Here is a 19554-nt window from a genome sequence, read left to right as displayed (position 1 = left end):
TTTCCGGGGGGGGGGGGGGCAAGGAGAAGAGCAAAGAGGGCAAGGAAAGGCGGCTGGCTTGCAAAACGGTTGTGCTGACTATGAGATGCAAGAGTTGCTTTTATTCTCGCGTCCGCCACGCTCGCAGGTGCCGTAAGTTGCCAAAGGCGGTCAAGAACCGAGGAAACAGCTTTAGATGTCATCTAACTTGCCACAGTTTGGGGGCGCCATCGCTTACGGCATCGGCCACATGAACCAGACGGCCGGCATCGCCGGCTGGCGCTGGCTCTTCATCATCGAGGGCATCCCCTCGGTACTCTCCTCATTGCTGGTGCTCCTCTTCCTGCCAGACTACCCAGAGACGGCCGGCTGGCTGACCGACGAGGAGCGCGCGCTAGCCGTCGCGCGCCTGCAGCACGAGGGCAGCAAGGGCCACGACCGGAGCATGACCTGGCAAGACGCCAAGGCCACCCTGACCGACTGGCGCCTGTACGCGCACTACGCCATCTACTTTGCCATTAGCCCGCCCTTTGCGAGCCTGAGCCTGTTTACGCCGTCGATTACGCTGGGTCTGGGCTACCGCGACCTGACGGCCCAGCTGATGACGGTGCCGCCGTGGGCTGTTGCGTATGGTACGTTGACGAGATATGCAAGGCTTTGTGGAGACAAAAAGTTCAAAGATGGACGTAACGAAAAGAAGAAGAAGAAGAAGAAGAAGAAGAAGAAGAAGAAGAAGAAAAAAGGAGAAATCAAAAACTGACATGGACCTATAGTGTGTCAAATCCTGGTGGCGCTCTCAGCCGACCGCTTCAACGCGCGCGGTTACCACGCCGCAGGCGCCGCCCTCGTCGGCGCTGCTGGCTTCATCCTCTCGGCCTCGCTGCCCCCCGACGCATTCAAGTCCCGCTACGGCGGCCTCATCATGGCCACGGCCGGCGCTTTCGCGTGCATCCCGCCGCTCCTCGGCTGGCTGACGTCCAACGTGGTGAGCACCGCGGCCGTCGGCCTGGCCATTGCCCTCAACGTCAGCATCGGCGGCGGTCTGGGCCAGATCCCGGGCGTGTGGATCTACAAGGCCGACGAGAAAGCAAGGGGCTACCCGACGGGCCACTGGACCAATGCGGGCTTCTTGCTCTTTGTCGTGGCCGTGTCGCTGGGCTTGCGCGTCTTTTACGCGCGCAAGAACAGGCAGCTCGCGGCCGAGGCGGACCGACGCGGCGTGCAGGCGCGGCTCTACAAGCTCTAGGGTTTGAAAAAAAAAAGTCGAGAGTTTGATGATGCGGGACAAGGTCGGCGGAAACGTAACATATGTACATGGGCACTCGGGCTCTTTGTATGCCTAGGCAGCCTCGGATATATTAATTACACCGACAGTCTCGCGATGCGTTTTGCCATTTCTCCCTTGAGCTCATCCTATACGCAAATAAAGCCACAACAATACTCAAACAATCTCCTTCAACATTATGATTAATCCTCAGATGAGGTAGTACCGGGCGCACTGTGTTTTGTGAATGCACTAAATGCCTAGACTCGTCGTTCGGCAACAGCTTATTACCTTGCTAAGGCAGTCTTTTCCGAAACACGTCCGTACTCTGACATAGTCACGATTGAAGGCTGGGTCCGAGTCGGCCATATTCTCGGTGTACATGCTGGTCCCGCTCTTGTCCCCTCTGTGGATGTGAATGTCCAACACAGGCCGTGATGTGCTGACCGGCGGCGGCCAACCTGCTGGGCTCTTTGCGGTACAACACGGGCACCAATGTCAAAAACTGTTATTGTGGCGTAAAGGAATATCGGCCGAGGAGTCGGATAAAGCAGCAGGGTGCTTGGGACAACGTCCTTTTCCGCCGCTACCACGCTCGGCAACCTGGACGCGGCGGTTTGGCTACTTGGCTGCGTTGTCCACTCCTCTGGAGACCTCGATCAGGTGTTTGTATTCCAATTTTGTGCTCGAACTTTCTGCTCGTTTGATCTTGCCTTGCACCAAAACTTTGGGGCGGCCTCTCCGAGTTCGTCCAGCAGCTGCCATGCCGTCTTCACTAGCGCGTTGTCGAAACTTGTCCATTGTGCAATTGCCCGTTTGCCTCTGGCAACGAGGGTCTTGGGTCGCTCGTGCCCACTCTTCTTTCTGACCGTGAAGCCCGGTTTGTCCGTGTTGCACTTCAGTTTCGCGGATAACTCGATCCAGCCGTCCGAATCAATAAGCTCGAGTATCAATGGAAGAATCCCTTCTTCAATCCACTGAAAGCTTTTGTGTTTCCCTTCTAGTCCGGTGTATTCAATGGACTGGCTTGGCTAGGTCTGCCCGTTTGCTGTAGCTCATTTGTTGATCCATGCTCGCTCTAGTCAGAAGGCGAGTCGTCGTCGTTGTCGTTAGATGGTGTTGCTCCGATTGACGGTGCTGGACATGATGGCTCAAGCAATACTAGGCTAGGTTAGTGATCCTGAGCAGGCAGCTGACCACAGGTATTGTACTAGAGCTCTCGCGGGCCATGTGTAGCACCTCTGTTTTTTCTGGGAGAGATTTCATTCAGCAATTGTTGTAGTGCCGTCATGTTGATGTCGGACCACTCGTTGTGGTTGTCAAGGTGATGGTGGAAAAATCAAACTTGGTAAATTCGGTGCGTACGAGCAGAAGTGTAAAACCAGGAGGTTAGAAGCTCGGCGGTGCTCACTCACCAAATCCCACATCGAGGGCGTTTGTTGGGGCTTGGCGGACGGGTCAGGACATTTACCCTATTGCAGACATGGAAGCGTGAGTGCACTGATTCGAGGTGTCAATAATGGAAAAGCAGTAAAGTATTCAGGCAATTTTCCACTTTATTCACAAGAGTCTAGCATCATTGATATTTCTTCAACTAGTCATGCGGCATGGAAGAAGGCTACCTATCCCTTCAGCTACTGCAATGGCCCCTGGTCTGTGAAGTTTCCGAGTGTCTCTTTGCATGGCACCTATCCCCTGATAATCTATGAATTTTCTGAGTGCCGGATAATCACGTTTTCCTTCATAACCTGCCGGCCTTGTCGGATTCAGAAGAGATTGCCACATAATTTTTTTTGGAACCGCTTGCATACCTTTTCGACACCCTGATAGACCATTAGGCTGTGATAGTTCCTGAAAGGCCGCATTTCATGACCCACGAATTTGGGGGTCGCTGTACTGATACAAGTTTATAGATTAGGTGGAACTGTAAATGCTTTGAGACCACGACTGCCTGTTTTGGAAAATTCAATGGCCATGTACCTAGCTATTACCGCCCTCACAGCATGTGATGCCTTGAAGAGCGTCGCCGCAGTGCTGGCGATAAGTGATGGCTGCCGCGTAACTCGCCAACGGCGCGTAATTTTACCTATTTCGATATGGAAATCGTTCGCCGAACCCATCGCCAAGAATGCTGGCAAAACTGTCCTCTTCTTTTCAGCCCAGCAGGTCTCTTGTGGTCTGCGAGCCGCCCTTGTCAGTCGTTGTTGAAATATTCCGCTGTCGAGTGCCGAAATGTCGGGCGAAAGTTTTGCATCCCTGCGCGACACGTCTACTGCAAACTGACTCTTTCTTAATGACAAGGTTCAACCTGGGAGACATGGGTGCTCGCAGGATCTTGAATCTTGTCACATAGCCTATACTTAATTAGGAAAACCCATATAAGGTTCCCATATAATTTTGCAGGGGATTATACCTACTTGGATTAGAGAAAGCCTGTATTGTGTCTGTATTGTGTGTTGCTCTTTGATGTGTGCCTCTCACGCCGCCGCCGTTAGCCGACTTGCCGGAAGCCCTGGAGCCTCACACTAAGTAAGGCCATCGTGTGATTCGTCTCGTTATGTTGATGTTGATGTTGATGGGAGTTTTGTTGTTGTTGAGCACGCGAGCTAATTCAGCGCTAGTTACTAGCGTGGCACTAGACTATAATAGGCATATGGCTACGTGACAAAATTCAGCCCTCTGCTCGCAGGACTGTAGATTCTTCAATCTACCTTTTTGATATCAAGCATACGAATCTTGCCCGCATTGCCCAGTAGAGCAAATGCCGCACAATCTATATACTTCCCTGCCAGCTCTCTCGCAGAGTGCCGCCAGAGGCTGCCGACCAGAATCATCGAGAGAATTACATATCCAGCCAGCCTAGAAACGCCACAGGGGCATGGGGCTGGAGTCGGTGAAACCAATGCCTTGTCACTAACTCACTCACCATGAGCTCACCACCAAGATGACTACTTATAGTAGTTGTTTCATCCACGTGGGGCGATTCAGAATGTGAATCTCTTGGTGCCCCTCTTGCCTGCCGATAACTAAATACAGCGGGGCTCAGCATCATGATCAGCGCAGCTAGTTTAACTTTCCACCAAACCGTTGCAGATTAATCCGTCCATGTTTTACAAACTACATTGTTGATTGTGTCAGGCTGTCTGTCAGCTTCCTCATCCGAGCCAAAGACTCGACACTGTAAAGGTGGGGGCTCGACTTGCTTCCCCAATGGTACATGATACTAATCGTGCCAAGCGCTTGCGTAATCCTGCTCGCATCAGGCCTGAAGCTAAATTGAGATTCGGAATTTGTGGCCTGTGTGCTGCGTAGATCACAGGGCTATACGTCACAGCCTCGCAAGTGGAACAGTACATCTAAGTATAAACGCATATAAGTTCCGGTCCACACCGAACAAAAGTGTGGATTCGCATTGACAACACCTGTACGGATATTCCCTCTACTAACTATATGCGCTGACAGAAATGTACCGATTGGGTGAGCTTAAGATTAGGGCATTAAGGTTGGCCTTCTATGCAGACTTTGAAACTATGAGCGACTCTTGAGTCACAGTCTCTTCCTTGAGATTAGGGCATGAGAGAGAAAGATTCTCCACTACTTTACGGCATTTCTTCTCACTCTAACTGCTGACTTCCATACAAGGACTGATTAATGCTCTAGACTTGCCCATGGACCTGCATAGCATGATCCGAGACCGCTGCAACTGTTCGTGGGCAACGCAGTCGGTTCATCCCGCAGAACAACTACAGGCCCACGGACCCGTCAGCAACCTCATTCAACGGAATGTTTTCCGATTCTCTGGCATCATGTCTCTCGGCAACGAAGCTTGACCGATTCTGGAGCGCATTCGCAATTAGCGCAACAACGCCTCGAGCGGTACCGGTCAGCAGTGGCGGTAAGGTGTGTTTGTTCGTAGTAGTTCTTGTTCTTCTGAATGTTTCGCGTAGCGACTAAGAAAGTGCCATCTTGTGTAGTGTGATGGATGGCGCATGACGATGTGATAGAGGTTTAGTGCTAAAGTGGTGTACTTTGATATAACAAAGACAAAGGCAACGCATTGGAAGCCGTAAAATGAAAATCATAGAACAGGGCTCTTTCTCCTACCCTGATTGACTCATGAATCGCTTTACAAGGCTTGATGTGAAAGAGAGGGTACTGCCTGTGTCATGGCTGGGCTAGGGAAATCTGTATGCCATTTGAGCGGGGTCATCAATAGTTTCCGTAATTTCACCTAAAACGTGAATGCCAACGGTAAGTTTTGTCTGAGAATGTTCCTTCGGATAAATAGAAGTGTGTCCTGAACTGGTAAATGCGGCTAATACCCCGCGGCGCCCGCGATGCGAGTCAGTGCTGCATATTTCAACTCTACATTAAGCCACTAAATAGGCGAACTGATGTATACTGTGAACTTCCTGGCCGGTCGCGTGACACAAAAGTGCCGAAGAACCCGGCCGCGTATTGGCTCTGCTTAACGTGCCACAGGAGATCCAAAAGAAGCAAGCAGTCTTTGGAAGTACCTTCTGTACAAAATACCTTTATCGGAGCCACAAGCTACTTGATCCTAGTGATAAAATACACGTTTATGTGGTATCTGATAAACGCCATCTAATGTATTTCTTGAGCTGGCCACAAGGTGCAATACGGTCGAGACAGCATCAATGCTCCACGACTGCCGGGGTTGTTGTCCCTCATTACATGCTGGCTAAATTACAGTAAAATGCCGCCGGTTGAATGCCGACAAGTCTTGCCAGATCGAAGCTCTTCGCACAAGCATAGCCATGATACCGCGACTCAGATGCTCACCATGCTGTCTGCCAAGCTTCCTGCACAACGCATCTGTAGCATTGCCGGGCCCACCGCGAACCTTTGCAGAAAATGACCACTCTTTGGCTATTCCGAGCGACATCATTCGACAACTACGTCTATCGTGCGAGCCGTCGTCTCATGTGTGCATGGTGATCCAGGTCCTCGGTCCTTGTACCGCCTCAACTGCAATCTCCTTTGTTAATGCCCCATCATGAGCTTCTAGGCCGACCTTCTATGCAGGCATCAACCTCTTTCTACTAACATGACGACGCGTACAGGATGTGAGAACCTCAATAGAGTACTCGCATATGCAAGCCGCAGGAGATGAAGCAACTATATATAAAGGCAGCTGCACCGACTAATGGCCAAACTCATCGACAATCAGACTTCAAAGGTCATCATTCATTCAGCACTTCAATCTTTACGTCATTGGAACAAAGAAGATCTACTTTTCTGTTTACACAACATCATGCTTCTCGGCAAAGCACTTCTGGCCCTTGCCTGGGCTACGACAGCTGTCCATGCAGCTCCGTCTGACGGGTATGCGAACGAGAATGGTAAGACTGATCTAGAAAAAGAACGATATAGAGAGTTACTCACAGTCTCATAGGACTAGGCGGGTATGAGAACATGGATGGTGGTAAGACTGACCTAGAGAAAGAATGAAATAGAGAGTCACTCACATTCTGATAGGAGAATGCCCGGCCAATGATGACGGGAGCGGACTCCAAAGATTCGCAATGGTAACGGAGCATATGTCGCCCGGGGACCAGCTTGCTCGCTCATCGTGTCCCTGCTATCAGGGTGAGGATTCGGACCAAAATATCACACCTGAAACTATTGCGGCGTTCAAGAAATACAACATCACCCATATTATCAGCGCCAATTCCAGAGCGAATGACGAGACAATCAAGAAGGCACTCAAGGATGCTGGAATTGCCTACACTCCTCTGCCTGTTGAAGACTTTCACGCCGCAACCCAGGATGATTTCCGACAGGGTTGGGAAGCCTTTACTCAGCACCGCGGCAGAGGTCGTACGCTTGTTTGGTGTGGCTATGGACATGGCCGGACAGGCACGATGATTACTGCTCTGCAAATGTACGCGCAGCACGAGAGGGGCCAGCTCGCTACGTGGACGCAGGAAGACTACGCGCGGAATCACGTCGAGGACCCTACGCAGGAAGAGGCACTCGACGCACTCCAGCAGCGCCTTAGAGCAGAACCTCTGCCAGAACCCACAGCCGAGCAAAGGTCCGCCTTGCTAGCGGGCAACTTTGATGGGATCAACTGTATCGCCGTTCTCACTGCCTTGATGGAGGCACTGTATATTAGCAAAAAGCCGAAGCTCAGAGCTCGTGCGGATCTGGGCAGTCGACAAGGTATTTCTCAGATATCGCCCACTAAACCAAACCACGCCCTTTGCTGACCTCTACACTTTTGCTACAGCAACACCCGCACCCTCACCGACCAAGTTTGATTGTGAGCGGGCCCAGCACATTCTGCAGACGGAAAACGTGCCAGTGACCTGTGAAAGGATCAAGAATATCCAGCTTGGTGTCGCCTTCTCCAACGATCTTTGGTCTGGAAGCTGGGATGACATTGGCGCTACTCTCGAAGGCCCGGCTGGAAAAGCAATTCTGCACGTCGCAACACAGCCTGAGCGGGGATCCCATACCTGGGCAAAGGTCGATATGCAAGCATCATTCAAGAAGGACGAGATCGAGATCACTGGTCTCGATACAATCACTCTAAATGCCGCGGGAATTTTCAACCCGCCGTGGCGACTTGGTGGCAATGGTCAAAATGACCAGTGGCAGGTTCAAGGTACGAGGAGTAAATCATTCTGCCTTTTCTGGAAACTAACATGTTGGACGCAGATATCCAGATCCGCGCAGATTGTGCCGATCCCGGCTTCGAGGCCCATGACAACAAACTGGTTGGTCTGAATGCGTGGTATGGACATCCCGGCGGCTGGTTCACGCAGAAGCTCGCAACCAAAACCGTTGCCACATTCCGTGTCGTCCCCGGTGACTGGGGCTTCTCACCTCCTTGTGCCATGATCAAAGAGCTAGCTTATGCTTTTGACCTGTCCGACAAATTTTATGGCGGTACCAATGATGCCCTATCATTCACCATCGGCGAAGGCAAGGAAATCCCTCTCGGAGCGAGTGTGAGTAGGGGCTTCCACACGGATGGCAAAATCAACCTGAAGGAAATCTTTGGCAAGGATGAGGTTGATATTCGTGATCTCAAAGAGCTCAAGATATTTGACAACTATAGCGGCGGAAATGGAGACCAGTGGGCGTACCAAGGTATGCATTCGCCCAACTTTGCCAGCCGGTAGGCCGGTACACTGACTCTTGGGCTTTTCCCATTCTAGGTATGACTTTTACTGCAACCTGCGCCAAAGTATCCAAGAAGATGGCAATGAAGAAATATCAGTCGGTCAATGCATGGGTTGAGCACAAAGCCGACACTCAGGCAGCCTGGACTGGCCCTATCATCTCTTCTGACTGGCTTGAGGTAGCGTAAGGACAAGGAATCACAGCAGTGACGTTTGGATTACTTTCGCAGAGATTTTCGTTTCCAGCGTCCAGCTCGCGTCAAAAAGTACCTTGCCATAGCGCCGTGGTTGGGCGAGCCAGCTAGTATGTGCCCATTCTAGACATGATTAGAATGAATATGAAAGGGTTTTCTACCATCTATGTCTTTAATATGGTCGTGAGAGCTTAGACTTAGGTGATGATCGTTTCCGGGTTGAGCTCTGACCACACTAAAAAACAGGAACTGTACGGAGATTTAGTTACGGTATAAAACTAGCGGCAAAGAAAAAAGGAAAAGAGGGAGGAAGCACACGACAGACGAGAACTGAAACAGCACGACGAACAAGGTAATTCAAGGCTAGCGCCATTTCCATCGCATGCCATTGTTGAGTGAGTGGTGACGTAAAGCACTTGAGGAATGAGCCACATCTGACTTCGAGCCGCGAAGGGTTGGGCCAGGATTCAGTCACGTCAGTCAAGTGTTAGTATAGTGGCACCAGTGGGTGACTGGTACGCATGTGAAACTTGCTTTGGAGCTTCTGCAGAATATGTGGTCACGTCGTCGTCGAAGTCCAAGGCAGAAGTTGGATGGCGTGGCGTCAACGGTGAGGGCCCGGGGATGCAAAAAGGGTCCGCTGGGGGGACAAGTGGGTTGGCTGGCTGTCGCGGCGACTCATGTCGACTGCATGTTCTCAACACGTCAAAACAAGGACGGCGCTAGCCGCGGTGGCATGTGGGTAGTCTTGAAGAGGACTGGGTAGATCGTGACAGGGTAGGCGGGCATGGCAGTATCGTTGCGTGTATCGCGCCAGGTTCGGGGGGCTGAAGATGGATGCTCCATGGTGGGTGGGACGAGACGAATTGTTGATGGACAATGGGATGAGAGGCGGTTTCATCGAAGATGTGTATGTAGATAGATGGTTGAGGCTCGGTGTTGATAGTGGTGGTGTTGGGCTGACAAACGAGAACTAGCGACAGGATGACGTTTGTTAGTACGGATATGCATGAGTGGGAAAAGATGCAAGTTCAAACAGAGGACACGTACGATGGATCATTAGTCTGGCCGCCCGCAGGAGACTTTGTTGGACTGACAACTCGGTCAAGCGTTGAGTAAGTACTTGAAAGAAAGAAAAAACAGTCGAGCTATGCTCGTTTGCCAAGGCAGCCAGCCTCCTGACTACTGTAACAGCCAGTGACCACTTTCACTTCTTCAGGATAGGCTGTCTGGGTCGACTAGACTCTCCGGACTATAAATTCCGGCCATAAAATCCGCTATCGTTATACAAAGGCGTCAAGTTTTTTCCTTCCTTGCATACCGCGGAGTTTGAGGAGGATGTCTTCTTTCGAGGGTTCATTGACCTCATCCATAGGCGGGCTGTTGTTCCCATCGCTGTGGCTTTGAAGGCTCATGATGACACTGGGCATCAAGGTCTCAAAGCTGGCAATCTTGCGGAAAATGTAAAGCTCTGAGAACAGATCCTTGTCTTGACGTAACGTATATTTATCGGCAAGAATTTTTGTTGTCGCAACGGTGTAGAATTGTCCGTAGAATATGATACTCCAGGGGCAACCTAAGTAAGCACTCGTGTCATCACGTGTATGTCGAAGCTCTGAGCCCTGAGAAAATGGTTGTATGGTCTAAATAAAGGATTTGTATAGAAAATAGAAATTAAAGGATGCTAAAAAAATTTCAAGTTTAATATGTATTTTTTGCTTCTCGTGGCTAAGGAGTAAAAAAGTCTATTGTGACTGTCACGCCTGCCTGCGTGGAGCGGAAATAGAGTGAAGCGATAAGTCATACACCCTAAAAGAATGGCAATTTGGCTGTATAGATCTTAGATAACTGCGTGACTGCCTACATGGAGCGGGCGCACTAACACACGCGACGCACCTATCCTTCGGAAAGTTAAAAATAGAGAAGAAAAACCACTCCTTGATGAGTATATTTCAAGTTTATACGTAATCTTTCCTTTAGTGGCTGCGATGGTGGGAAAGTATTCATCTATTGTACCTGCCAGCGTGGGACTGTACTCACGAGCCATATACAGTGAAGGATACAGTGGGTAGTGTTGAAGAGAACTGGGCAAAGTCGTGGATCACGACACGGTAGACAAAAGGAGGGTGGGGGGGGGGGGGGGGATGGCATGGCAAGATATGAAGATGAAATGTTACATGGCGGGAAAGGCCGCGATTGTTGACGGGCAAAAGAGACGAGAATGGCTGATTGAGGCGAAGATGTCTAGATGGTAGAGGAGTGTGTTGATGGTGGTGCTGGGCTGACAAATGAGACTAGCGTTGAGGGTCGCTCTTGGTAGGTAGATATGTATGTATCAAGCAAAAGTTGTTGGAGTTATGGAAAATCAAGACTGAAACAAAGCAAACAATGTAAGTACTTGGCGGTGATTGAACAGTTAATTAGCGGTAATTGATACTTGAGAATTATGACCAAGTTTGCAAGTACAAGTAAATAGGTAGGTGATGCTCCCCCACTAAACTTGGCTGCCGACCAGGGTTTCAGGCGGGGCACAATGACGTCTTCGGGAGCGTCATAAGAGATGACCCGCGTGCACGTCGCGCTACTGTTGCCGACGCACGCTGCGGGTTTGGGAAAGGGTTGAAAAGATGATAATATATAATATGGCAAAAGAGACTCTGTGGACTCGATTATTCGCAGCATGTTGCCTGCTTAGGACTGATGTGGGCCACAAAAGTTGAGGTTTTCGCTCTGGTATACATGCCCTCTCGTATCCTTGCAAGGTTAGGGAGGCGGGGAGGTACAGAGGCGAGAAACGCGAGTTGACCAAGGCCAAGATTGTTATTATTAGCTTCTTGCCGGATCTGAATGGACCCCAGTTCTCAACGCCCGACTTGCTGTGATGATGTAGATGGACCTTGTCTGCACTGGTAGACCCGCCCGCTGCTGATTAGTGGAGTTGGACCAAAAGCCACGATAAGAGAGTCAGTCAAAGCAGTGTTTTCCCAGCCGCGATACAGCACGAGTCAACGGGATACATATGAGGGAAAAGAAGACGAAAAAGTGTTTGAGACTCGTCGCCCGGGAATAGGAAAAATTGACCCAAGTGTAATTCATTGTGCAGAGTGCAGCCTTGCGTCTTGGTATCTAGCCGAGTCACCCAGGAGGGTGCAACTTCAGCCGCAGCCATGAACCACCACCGTGCGCCGTGCATGCAGAATTGGTGGGTTGCAACTTGGTAAAACCAATGCGAGTTGTTGCGTCTTGGGGGCAGGCAGCTGGCAGGCAGGCACGGCACGTAGGTGTAAGTAATCAGCTACGCGTTGTGCTGTGTGGCTTTGGCAGGGCCACCATGTACCGTGTTATGGCAGCCGAAACCTCGTCATTAATTGTATAGGTAGTTGTCTCGCTAGCTAGCCGCTTAAATCCCTAAATAGGCACCAGAGCAGCTCAAGTTCATCTCTTTGCAAAGTCATCTTCATCATCCTGACTTCATACCACAGACCTTTGTGTACGCCGATGACCAGCTGCCAGCAAGATGGCAGGCGTTGCGGGTAGGCGGACCAGCGGGCAACTGGTACCTGTAGGTAGTGGTGACGTACCTCACTGGGCCCGGTGGTCAGCCCACTGAGCCCACCAAAAGTACAGGTGCAAATTGTGCTGTAATTCCCTGTGTCATCCTCCACCAGGCCTCACGCTCAGTTGACTGCCCGAGCTTTCTAATCAAATCCAAACCGCCCACCAATCCAAGGAACAAGATACAGCCCCCCCCGTCCCCTTTTTCCTCTGCAAAGCCATCTTCTTTGACCGTTTAAATCCTGTGCCCATTTCTTCTTCTTCTTTTCGCCTGTAATCGCATCAAATCTGTTTCTCTTTCTCCTTCGTCCCATTCTCCCTCCTCGCTTCCGGTAAACCGCTTCGACCCCTCCATCAGCCCAACCCGCTGCTGTACGTCATCCCGCCGTCTCCGGCTGCGTCAAAACCCTTTCTCCTCAGCAACCCCGCCAAAAATCCGTTCAGGCCCAGGCCCAGCCCAGCCTGCTCCAAAACCACGCAAACTTGGAAATCTGCCCCTCGACTTCATCTCCCGTCGTATCGTCAGCTTCATCCTTGTCCGCCCTCTGCCTTGCCGCGGCGCCGACTTTTTTTCGCCCAATCTCCCACCCAGCCTGCCAGAGGCTGCTAGAGCCTGCCAGAGCCCTACAAACACGACTTGTCATATTCTCACTGTGTGCCACCAGACGCTTCTGTCTGTGATGCCGCCATGTCCACCATCCAGCAATTAAAAAACTTTATTCGGCACGGTAAGTCCAAATGTCACACCGTGGCTCGCGCCAATCTCGCATCACACTGGGGCTGCGCGCGACTTGCCCGCCATCTCGTATGCCCGGCCTTTGACTAAATTCAGACTTTCCTGTCTCAGGCAAGCAAGCCCGCGCCCCCAACGAAGAGCCCGCCCGAAAAGTCGAATCCTCGCCCAAGCAGACCACGACCAGCGACAAGAGAAAATCCGCTTCCGATCCTGCCGTCTCACAGTCTACTGCTGCTTCCCAAAACTCTGAACCCGCCGAAAAAGTCGCTCGCAAAGAAGATCCCGCCGCCAACCCTACAAATCGACGTGTCGACGACGCCAACCTGGCCAAGCTCGTCGCCGAGGAGAATGCCTCCAAATCCAAGTTTCCCCAATACCCTGGCCTAGAGAGATGGGTTCTCCTCGAGAAGATGGGTGATGGCGCCTTCAGCAACGTCTACCGTGCCCGCGACACCGAGGGACAATATGGTGAAGTCGCCATCAAAGTTGTCCGCAAGTACGAGATGAACAACATGCAGGTAAGTTTTTTTCTCATGACATGATTCATCAATTTCGCACTGTTTTATTTCCTTCTCCGTCATTTCTGCTCATCTCACTACGCCTGCTCCCTCATGAACCATGAACTTTACCAACTGGGGGGGGCCTCGTGCCCTAATAGGGAAACGATCGTATGCACCCAGAATTCAAGAGGGCGCCCAAGGCTGCAGAGGTGCGACACTTCTTCTCCATATTCCGCGCCTGTGCTTTTCTTGATAACTTAATACCTCTTTGCTTTTGCGTCTTGGCTTACCCAACACCGATTCCAACTTCACATTACAACTCGCGCGTGTCAACCACTCACTGAACCTATGCTGACGCCCTCTTCTCTAGCGCGCCAACATTCTCAAGGAAGTACAGATCATGCGCCAATTGGATCACCCCAACGTCATCAAGCTCATTGACTTTTCGGAATCCAAGCCCTATTACTACATCGTCCTCGAGCTTGCTCCTGGTGGTGAGCTGTTCCACCAGATCGTTCGCCTCACATACTTTAGCGAAGAGCTTTCAAGGCATGTCATCGTCAAGGTTGCTAAAGCACTAGAATACTTGCACGAGGACAAAGGTGTTGTTCATCGGTAAGTTCTCCATTGATCATGTCCGAGCCATAGCTCGAATCCTGACTCGTTTTAGTGACATCAAGCCTGAGAACATTCTCTTCAACCCCATCGATTTTATTCCTTCCAAGGTTCCTAAGCCTAGTCAGCCTGGTGACGAGGACAAGGTCGACGAAGGCGAGTTCATTCCTGGTTTAGGCGCCGGCGGCATCGGCGAAATCAAAATTGCCGACTTTGGTCTGTCCAAGGTTGTGTGGGACAAGCAAACCATGACGCCCTGCGGCACCGTTGGCTATACGGCTCCGGAAATCGTCAAGGACGAGCGCTATTCCAAGTCTGTTGACATGTGGGCCCTCGGCTGCGTCTTATACACCCTGCTCTGCGGCTTCCCTCCTTTCTACGATGAGAGTATCGAAGTGCTTACCGAAAAAGTCGCCAAGGGACAATACACCTTCCTCTCCCCATGGTGGGACGGCATCTCAAAATCCGCCAAAGATCTCATTTCACATCTCTTGACTGTCGACCCTGAGAAGCGCTACACAATTACCGAGTTCCTAGCCCACCCCTGGGTTCGTGCCAGCGGCCCTACTCCACGAGAAGAGCGCAAATTCGAAGCTCCGCTCCGCGCCTTTGACCCTTTGAAATTGGACGATGGTAGGCGACTTGATTTCCGCTCTCCGGGAGCTGTCAATTTGCGAGAAGTTTTTGACGTCGGCTACGCCGTCCATCGCCAAGAAGAAGAGGCCAAGCGACGTGCACAGATTGGTGCTCGTGCCGGTCCGGGACGCTCCCTAGGTGGCTTGAACGAGGAGGATGAGGAAGAGACAGAAGCCGACAAGCAGCCCCAAGCCGGTGCTCGTGTCTTAGAGCAGGGAATGCGCAAAGCAAGCATCCAGGATCAGGACGCCAGCACCCGCGGTAGAGAGCGCGACCGTGCGAGCAACGAAAAGGGCTATGGCCAACACTCATCAACCGTCACGGCCGCGGCCAGACAACAAGTCCGCGACCGGAATCGCAACAAGGGACCGTTTGAACTCAATCTCGATAATGCGACTCTGCTTGGCAAGAGAGGGAAAAAGGTTCCCATTCTTGGTGCATGAAGAAATGACGAATACAGGCATCAGAAGATGCCAGCCGACATGACGCAAACCGAGTCAAGCTTAATGGCATACGTTTTTGATACACGCATACCCAATCACAGCAACGTGGTTAGGGAGACTTTATTGATATTGTGCCGAGGCATGCAGCCACTACCGCCTCGCCCAGTACACGCGTGCGGTGATGCTATCCTCTGTTAGAGGCCGGCTAGCGGTAGTAGTTTGCTTTACACCTGTGGCCAGGCGCGATGGAGTAAATGGTTTGTCTTGAGTTAGTTTTTGTTTTTATTTCTTTCTTATTAGACGAAGCTCAGAAGCCAGCCCAGTCGTTCTCACCATTTTTTGTTTGCCTCGTGCGATGTCTTATTTAGTCTTTTCCTCGGGCTGATCCTATTACTCTTCTCTTTTATCACTGCACATGTGTTACAAATGAAAGCGAACGGGAGACATGGCAACATTGAGAGCCAGCTACGTCATATAGGAACTGCCCAGGGCAGTTGCACAGCAGAAATACATGGAAACACCGCTGCATGCATCACAGAACTCGCATCTTTTGCCGCAATTAAACTCGGCGTGAATGTGTGCCGCGGCATGGGCCTGATGTGCATCAAGATTCCCTATGAGGGCTGAGGGCCGACGAGAGTTGTGCGAGGCAATGCGCCCTGCCGCGGTGACTTGTTAGTGACAATGTCCTCCACAACGTGAGACTACATGTGTGGCGCCTCGCTTCTATCTGCATCTACTTAGACGAGCCCATGTTGGAGAGCAAGAGCCCGTCCCTTCGTACCTTCCGCTGCAAGGACGAGGAAACAAAACACCTTATCCGTTTGCACCGTCGCAGTCACTCCTCTTCTCTTCATCATCATCAACATTATCAACATCGTCATCACAAAAATGCATTTCTTACTCTTCGTCCTCAACGCGATCCTCGCTGCAAACCTATCTAGCGCGGTGTTTGTCTTGTCTGATGAAGACATTGACGACTGGTTACCTGGCCCCCTCGTCCAGCCTAGCAAGGAGTGCGGTCAATCGTATAATCCCCACGATGTAAGTCCAAACATTAATTTTCCTCTACTAAAAACTTGAAAACACACTAACATTGATGATGCTTCCTCCGCAGTACGTGTGCCACAACGGAAGACTCTGCCCTGTAATCAACGGCGAGCCGCTGGGCCTTTGCGGCCCCACCTGCTTCTCCAAGTATATGTACATCTGCCACAACGGCACGAGACTGCTGACTCGGCCGCCGCTGCGCACGGGGTTTTCTACTCTACGCGCCGAGAACCCGCGAGAGCGCGAGGAGGTTGCCGGACAGAAGAATTACACCAACGGCGTCGACGGCAAGCCCATGACGGCTTGCGGACATGCGTGGAACATCGGCGGCAATACATGCAGCTACTGTCACACAAAGACGGTGCCGAATTGCCCGTCAGGTAACCTGACGGCGCTGTCGATGGCAAGAAACTCCATGCTCGTCATGGTGCCCGGCGGCCAGCGATTCTTTCTGACCGCGGACTGGACGATCGGGTACACCAGTGCTCATTCGGCGTTTGAGCCGCCAGGATCGACGAAGGCGGGGTTCAGGACGTACGCGGGAGGCGGATTCTTCAACAATTTGAACGGCGCGTGGGGGTGGGCGGCGTGCGGGCAAGGGGAGCAAAAGAGGCTGCATGTGAGAAATTCGACGAATAGACAGGAACTGAAGGGCTGTACGGGGCTGAATCTGCGGATTGAGGAGTTTGAAGGTCTCAGACCGGCTTGGCAGTATGAGTAGGCGTGGGTGTGTGTAAGTCAGGAGAGAGTTTCGGATTAGCAGTATTGATAGGCATGACAATAATATATTTTTCTCAGCTCAATAATTGTACGTGAAGACTCATCAATATGAGTTTATGGCCAGAAGAACCCGTGACCAATGTCCGCTGTGGCTACGATTCTGCCCGAAAAAACGACTCACCAAAGGGGCACTAATCCTAAGGGCTGTTGCAAGATCTCACGAGAGAGCAAAGTCCTGAGGTGCATTATGACTGCTACCTCTCATGTAGGCAATCCGTCACTCGTAATCGCAGGTACATATATCATGAGCTTGCCACCTTCAAAGTATACGATCACTTGCACATGAAGCTGGCTCAGAAAGGAGGCCCCGTTACACCAGCTGCTTGATAGAATCGAATCATTGCTTTCATCCCAGGTAAGCATTCTTTTTTGGCCCCAAGTAGAGGAGCTTTACTGCCCAAACCACGAATGTAACGCTCTCGTCACATCCTGCTCCTACCTCTCCCGATCTGCCCCAGGCCAATCGACGAGACGTTCGCTGCATATGACCCCCTTGAAACGCGCAGTTGTACAAGAGCTCACGGGCAACAACATACCGGAAGCATGTCGCATGCCAAGGTACCCAAACGCGTGCCCGCGAGGGGTTGCAGCGGCGGCATCAGCTCCAGTGGTGCGTTGCCGCCCGCCCGATACCTACTGCTAGACGGAGGAAAGGAGGCCATTGCAGAGGCGGTTGCGTGAGCAGCAGCGGGAAGCAAATCCATGAAAGCTAGACGTTCGTCGATACTACCGAGCTCGATAGTGACTGTTTCAATCGACATGCCCTGTTCAAATAGCCAAAGAGCGGTGCGACTGAAACGAGAATCAACCCACTTAATGATGGGTGACAGACACTACAAATGGCCAAGACGCTCGATTTCTTTCATCAAAGAATGCCGCAATAGAACATCATGCTAGCATCTGTATTTGTATTCATCTGTCAGCCCCGGCGCCTCAAAGGTATCGTACATTGGTCTGTGACCCCTGATCTCTTTGTGTAATGGTAAAATTATCCTTTATAACTCCTCCTCCTCCTCATCAGTGGCCATTTTGTTCGCCTCGGCGGCGCACCGGCCACCAGCCTCGCCCTCTTTCTTGGGCATTGTGGCCTCCTTGTCAATCATTTGTCTCGATACTGAAACAATATTGTCCTCGATGAGCTCTTGACCGACATCTTCCAGGTGCTTCTTTGGGTCGACTTTGCCGACATAGCGGGTCTTGAGCTGCTCTTTCGTCAACTCTGTCTCTTCCTTGACGCGCTTCTCGTAGCCATCGGCCAGAGACACTAGGCGCTCAAGGCGGTCCTTGTTCTTCTCCCCTTCAACCTTGAAGTCGTTCATCTCGAGAGCATCTGTCCAAACGTGCTTGTGCAGGTTCATCAGCATGTTCTCCTCCAGCGCGGTCTTGCGGTAGTTTATGCCGATCGAGTAGTAGTGTCGGTTGAGACCGTGAATGAGCGCCTGGATCGATGGCTTGTTGAGGTGGCCCAAGTTGCTCGTACTTTGGCGCGGCTCCTGCCCCATCATAAGAAGTTGGGGGTTGATCAGGCGGAAAGCATCGATGACGACCTTGCCCTTGACCGACTGGATGGGGTCAACGACAACGGCCACGGCGCGCGGGTTCAGCTGCTCGAAGGATTGCTGGGTGTTTATATCAACAGAAGACAGCCAGCAGCCAAAACCAGGATGCGAGTGGTACCATCCGACGACGGACTCGGGGCTGTAGAAGAAGAGTTAGCAGGCCATTGGCGCTTGATTTGTTGAAGGATGCTTACCGTCCTGTTTGGCGCAACATGTCCATCATCTTTGTTTGGAATACGGGATCGACAGCCTCGACACTAACGCCAGTTCCAGACTGGGGCATGGCGAAAACGTCCATAACCTTGACTGTGAAATCGTCGACAAACTCGCCTAGCATCAGGCCCATGACTTCCATCGGCACACCAGCCCGACCGTGTCGCAGCATCTTGAGAAGTGCCAATGATGAGATGTAAACGGTCTCGGAGTTGTCGATCAGGTTCGTATTGTCCTGCGTGCAACAGCTGTTAGCGACTGCAAGACAGCGTGCGCCCGATTGGAAGCTGCTTTCTTACCGATCCGTGAGCAGCGCCGCCCAAGCCCATTCCACCGCCTCCCAGCAAGTTTCTGAAACGCTCCATGTTGGTTTGGCTTCAGGTCAAAAGTATAGTAAGGTATGAGTTTGAAGAAGCAGGAAAGATCAAAACTCGTGGAATTGCGGCGTCAATGCAGTAAGCGGCGATAGCTGGGAGCTTTTCGTAGCGCCAGTTTGTCTGACGCCAGCCCGGCAGCCTGTTCAATGGCGGGAGAGCTACATTGGAGAGTCACGTGTTTCAACCGTGGTTGAGACTCTGAGAGGCATTGGTGTGGAGGCTAGCCCCAGTAGGTGGGGACAGCGGCGCGACGGCACCCTGGTTCTTTGCGCCACACTAAAACTTCATGTGGCTGGGATGTGCAAGTGGTGACAACTCGCAGGCAGGGGACGAGCCGTAACAACTTTTATCCGCCACTTCCGGTAGGTACCTTAGTGTGCTCCCACTCCCACCCACCACGCGCCGTTTGAAGTTCACTGTCGCATTCTGGGCTCGAATCCTCTTCCCTCCTCCATTGCTCCAGGCTTTCCCCTCGACATGCCCAAGCGGAGCTGAAAAGAGA

General features: G+C 51.6%; 5 protein-coding genes across 5 annotated transcripts in view; 4 read left to right on the top strand and 1 right to left on the bottom strand.

The window, feature by feature from the left end:
• BBA_01652 (major facilitator superfamily transporter) overlaps positions 1-1225 on the top strand; it is a gene marked incomplete at both ends in the record, with an annotated part of 2020 nt that extends 795 nt beyond the window's left edge. The window contains 3 exons of the mRNA XM_008596749.1: positions 93-132; positions 197-611; positions 753-1225. Of these exons, the coding sequence (XP_008594971.1) occupies positions 93-132; positions 197-611; positions 753-1225 (928 nt within the window). The remainder of the gene's footprint in view (positions 1-92; positions 133-196; positions 612-752) is intronic.
• Positions 1226-6518: 5293 nt separating this feature from the next.
• BBA_01651 (protein-tyrosine phosphatase) lies at positions 6519-8582 on the top strand (the record flags this gene model as incomplete). The annotated part of the gene is made up of 6 exons (XM_008596748.1): positions 6519-6606; positions 6660-6689; positions 6743-7429; positions 7497-7874; positions 7928-8362; positions 8431-8582. 6 exons carry the CDS (start codon positions 6519-6521, stop codon positions 8580-8582), a joined length of 1770 nt encoding a protein of 589 aa, XP_008594970.1.
• A 4249-nt stretch (positions 8583-12831) lies between these two features.
• On the top strand, positions 12832-15073 carry BBA_01650 (serine/threonine-protein kinase; the record flags this gene model as incomplete). Its single annotated transcript, XM_008596747.1, has 5 exons — positions 12832-12871; positions 12991-13397; positions 13538-13588; positions 13750-13994; positions 14050-15073. 5 exons carry the CDS (start codon positions 12832-12834, stop codon positions 15071-15073), a joined length of 1767 nt encoding a protein of 588 aa, XP_008594969.1.
• Positions 15074-15964: 891 nt separating this feature from the next.
• BBA_01649 (IgE-binding protein) lies at positions 15965-16844 on the top strand (the record flags this gene model as incomplete). The annotated part of the gene is made up of 2 exons (XM_008596746.1): positions 15965-16117; positions 16191-16844. The coding sequence occupies 2 exons, from the start codon at positions 15965-15967 to the stop codon at positions 16842-16844; spliced, it is 807 nt and encodes a 268-aa protein (XP_008594968.1).
• A 494-nt stretch (positions 16845-17338) lies between these two features.
• On the bottom strand, positions 17339-19040 carry BBA_01648 (Mov34/MPN/PAD-1 family protein; the record flags this gene model as incomplete). Its single annotated transcript, XM_008596745.1, has 5 exons — positions 17339-17395; positions 17440-17695; positions 17954-18601; positions 18657-18910; positions 18975-19040. The coding sequence occupies 5 exons, from the start codon at positions 19038-19040 to the stop codon at positions 17339-17341; spliced, it is 1281 nt and encodes a 426-aa protein (XP_008594967.1).
• Positions 19041-19554: the final 514 nt, after the last annotated feature.

The sequence above is a fragment of the Beauveria bassiana genome (genome assembly GCF_000280675.1).
Source record: "Beauveria bassiana ARSEF 2860 unplaced genomic scaffold BBA_S00003, whole genome shotgun sequence".
Taxonomy (NCBI): domain Eukaryota; kingdom Fungi; phylum Ascomycota; class Sordariomycetes; order Hypocreales; family Cordycipitaceae; genus Beauveria; species Beauveria bassiana.
This window is presented reverse-complemented; position numbering and strand designations above follow the sequence as displayed.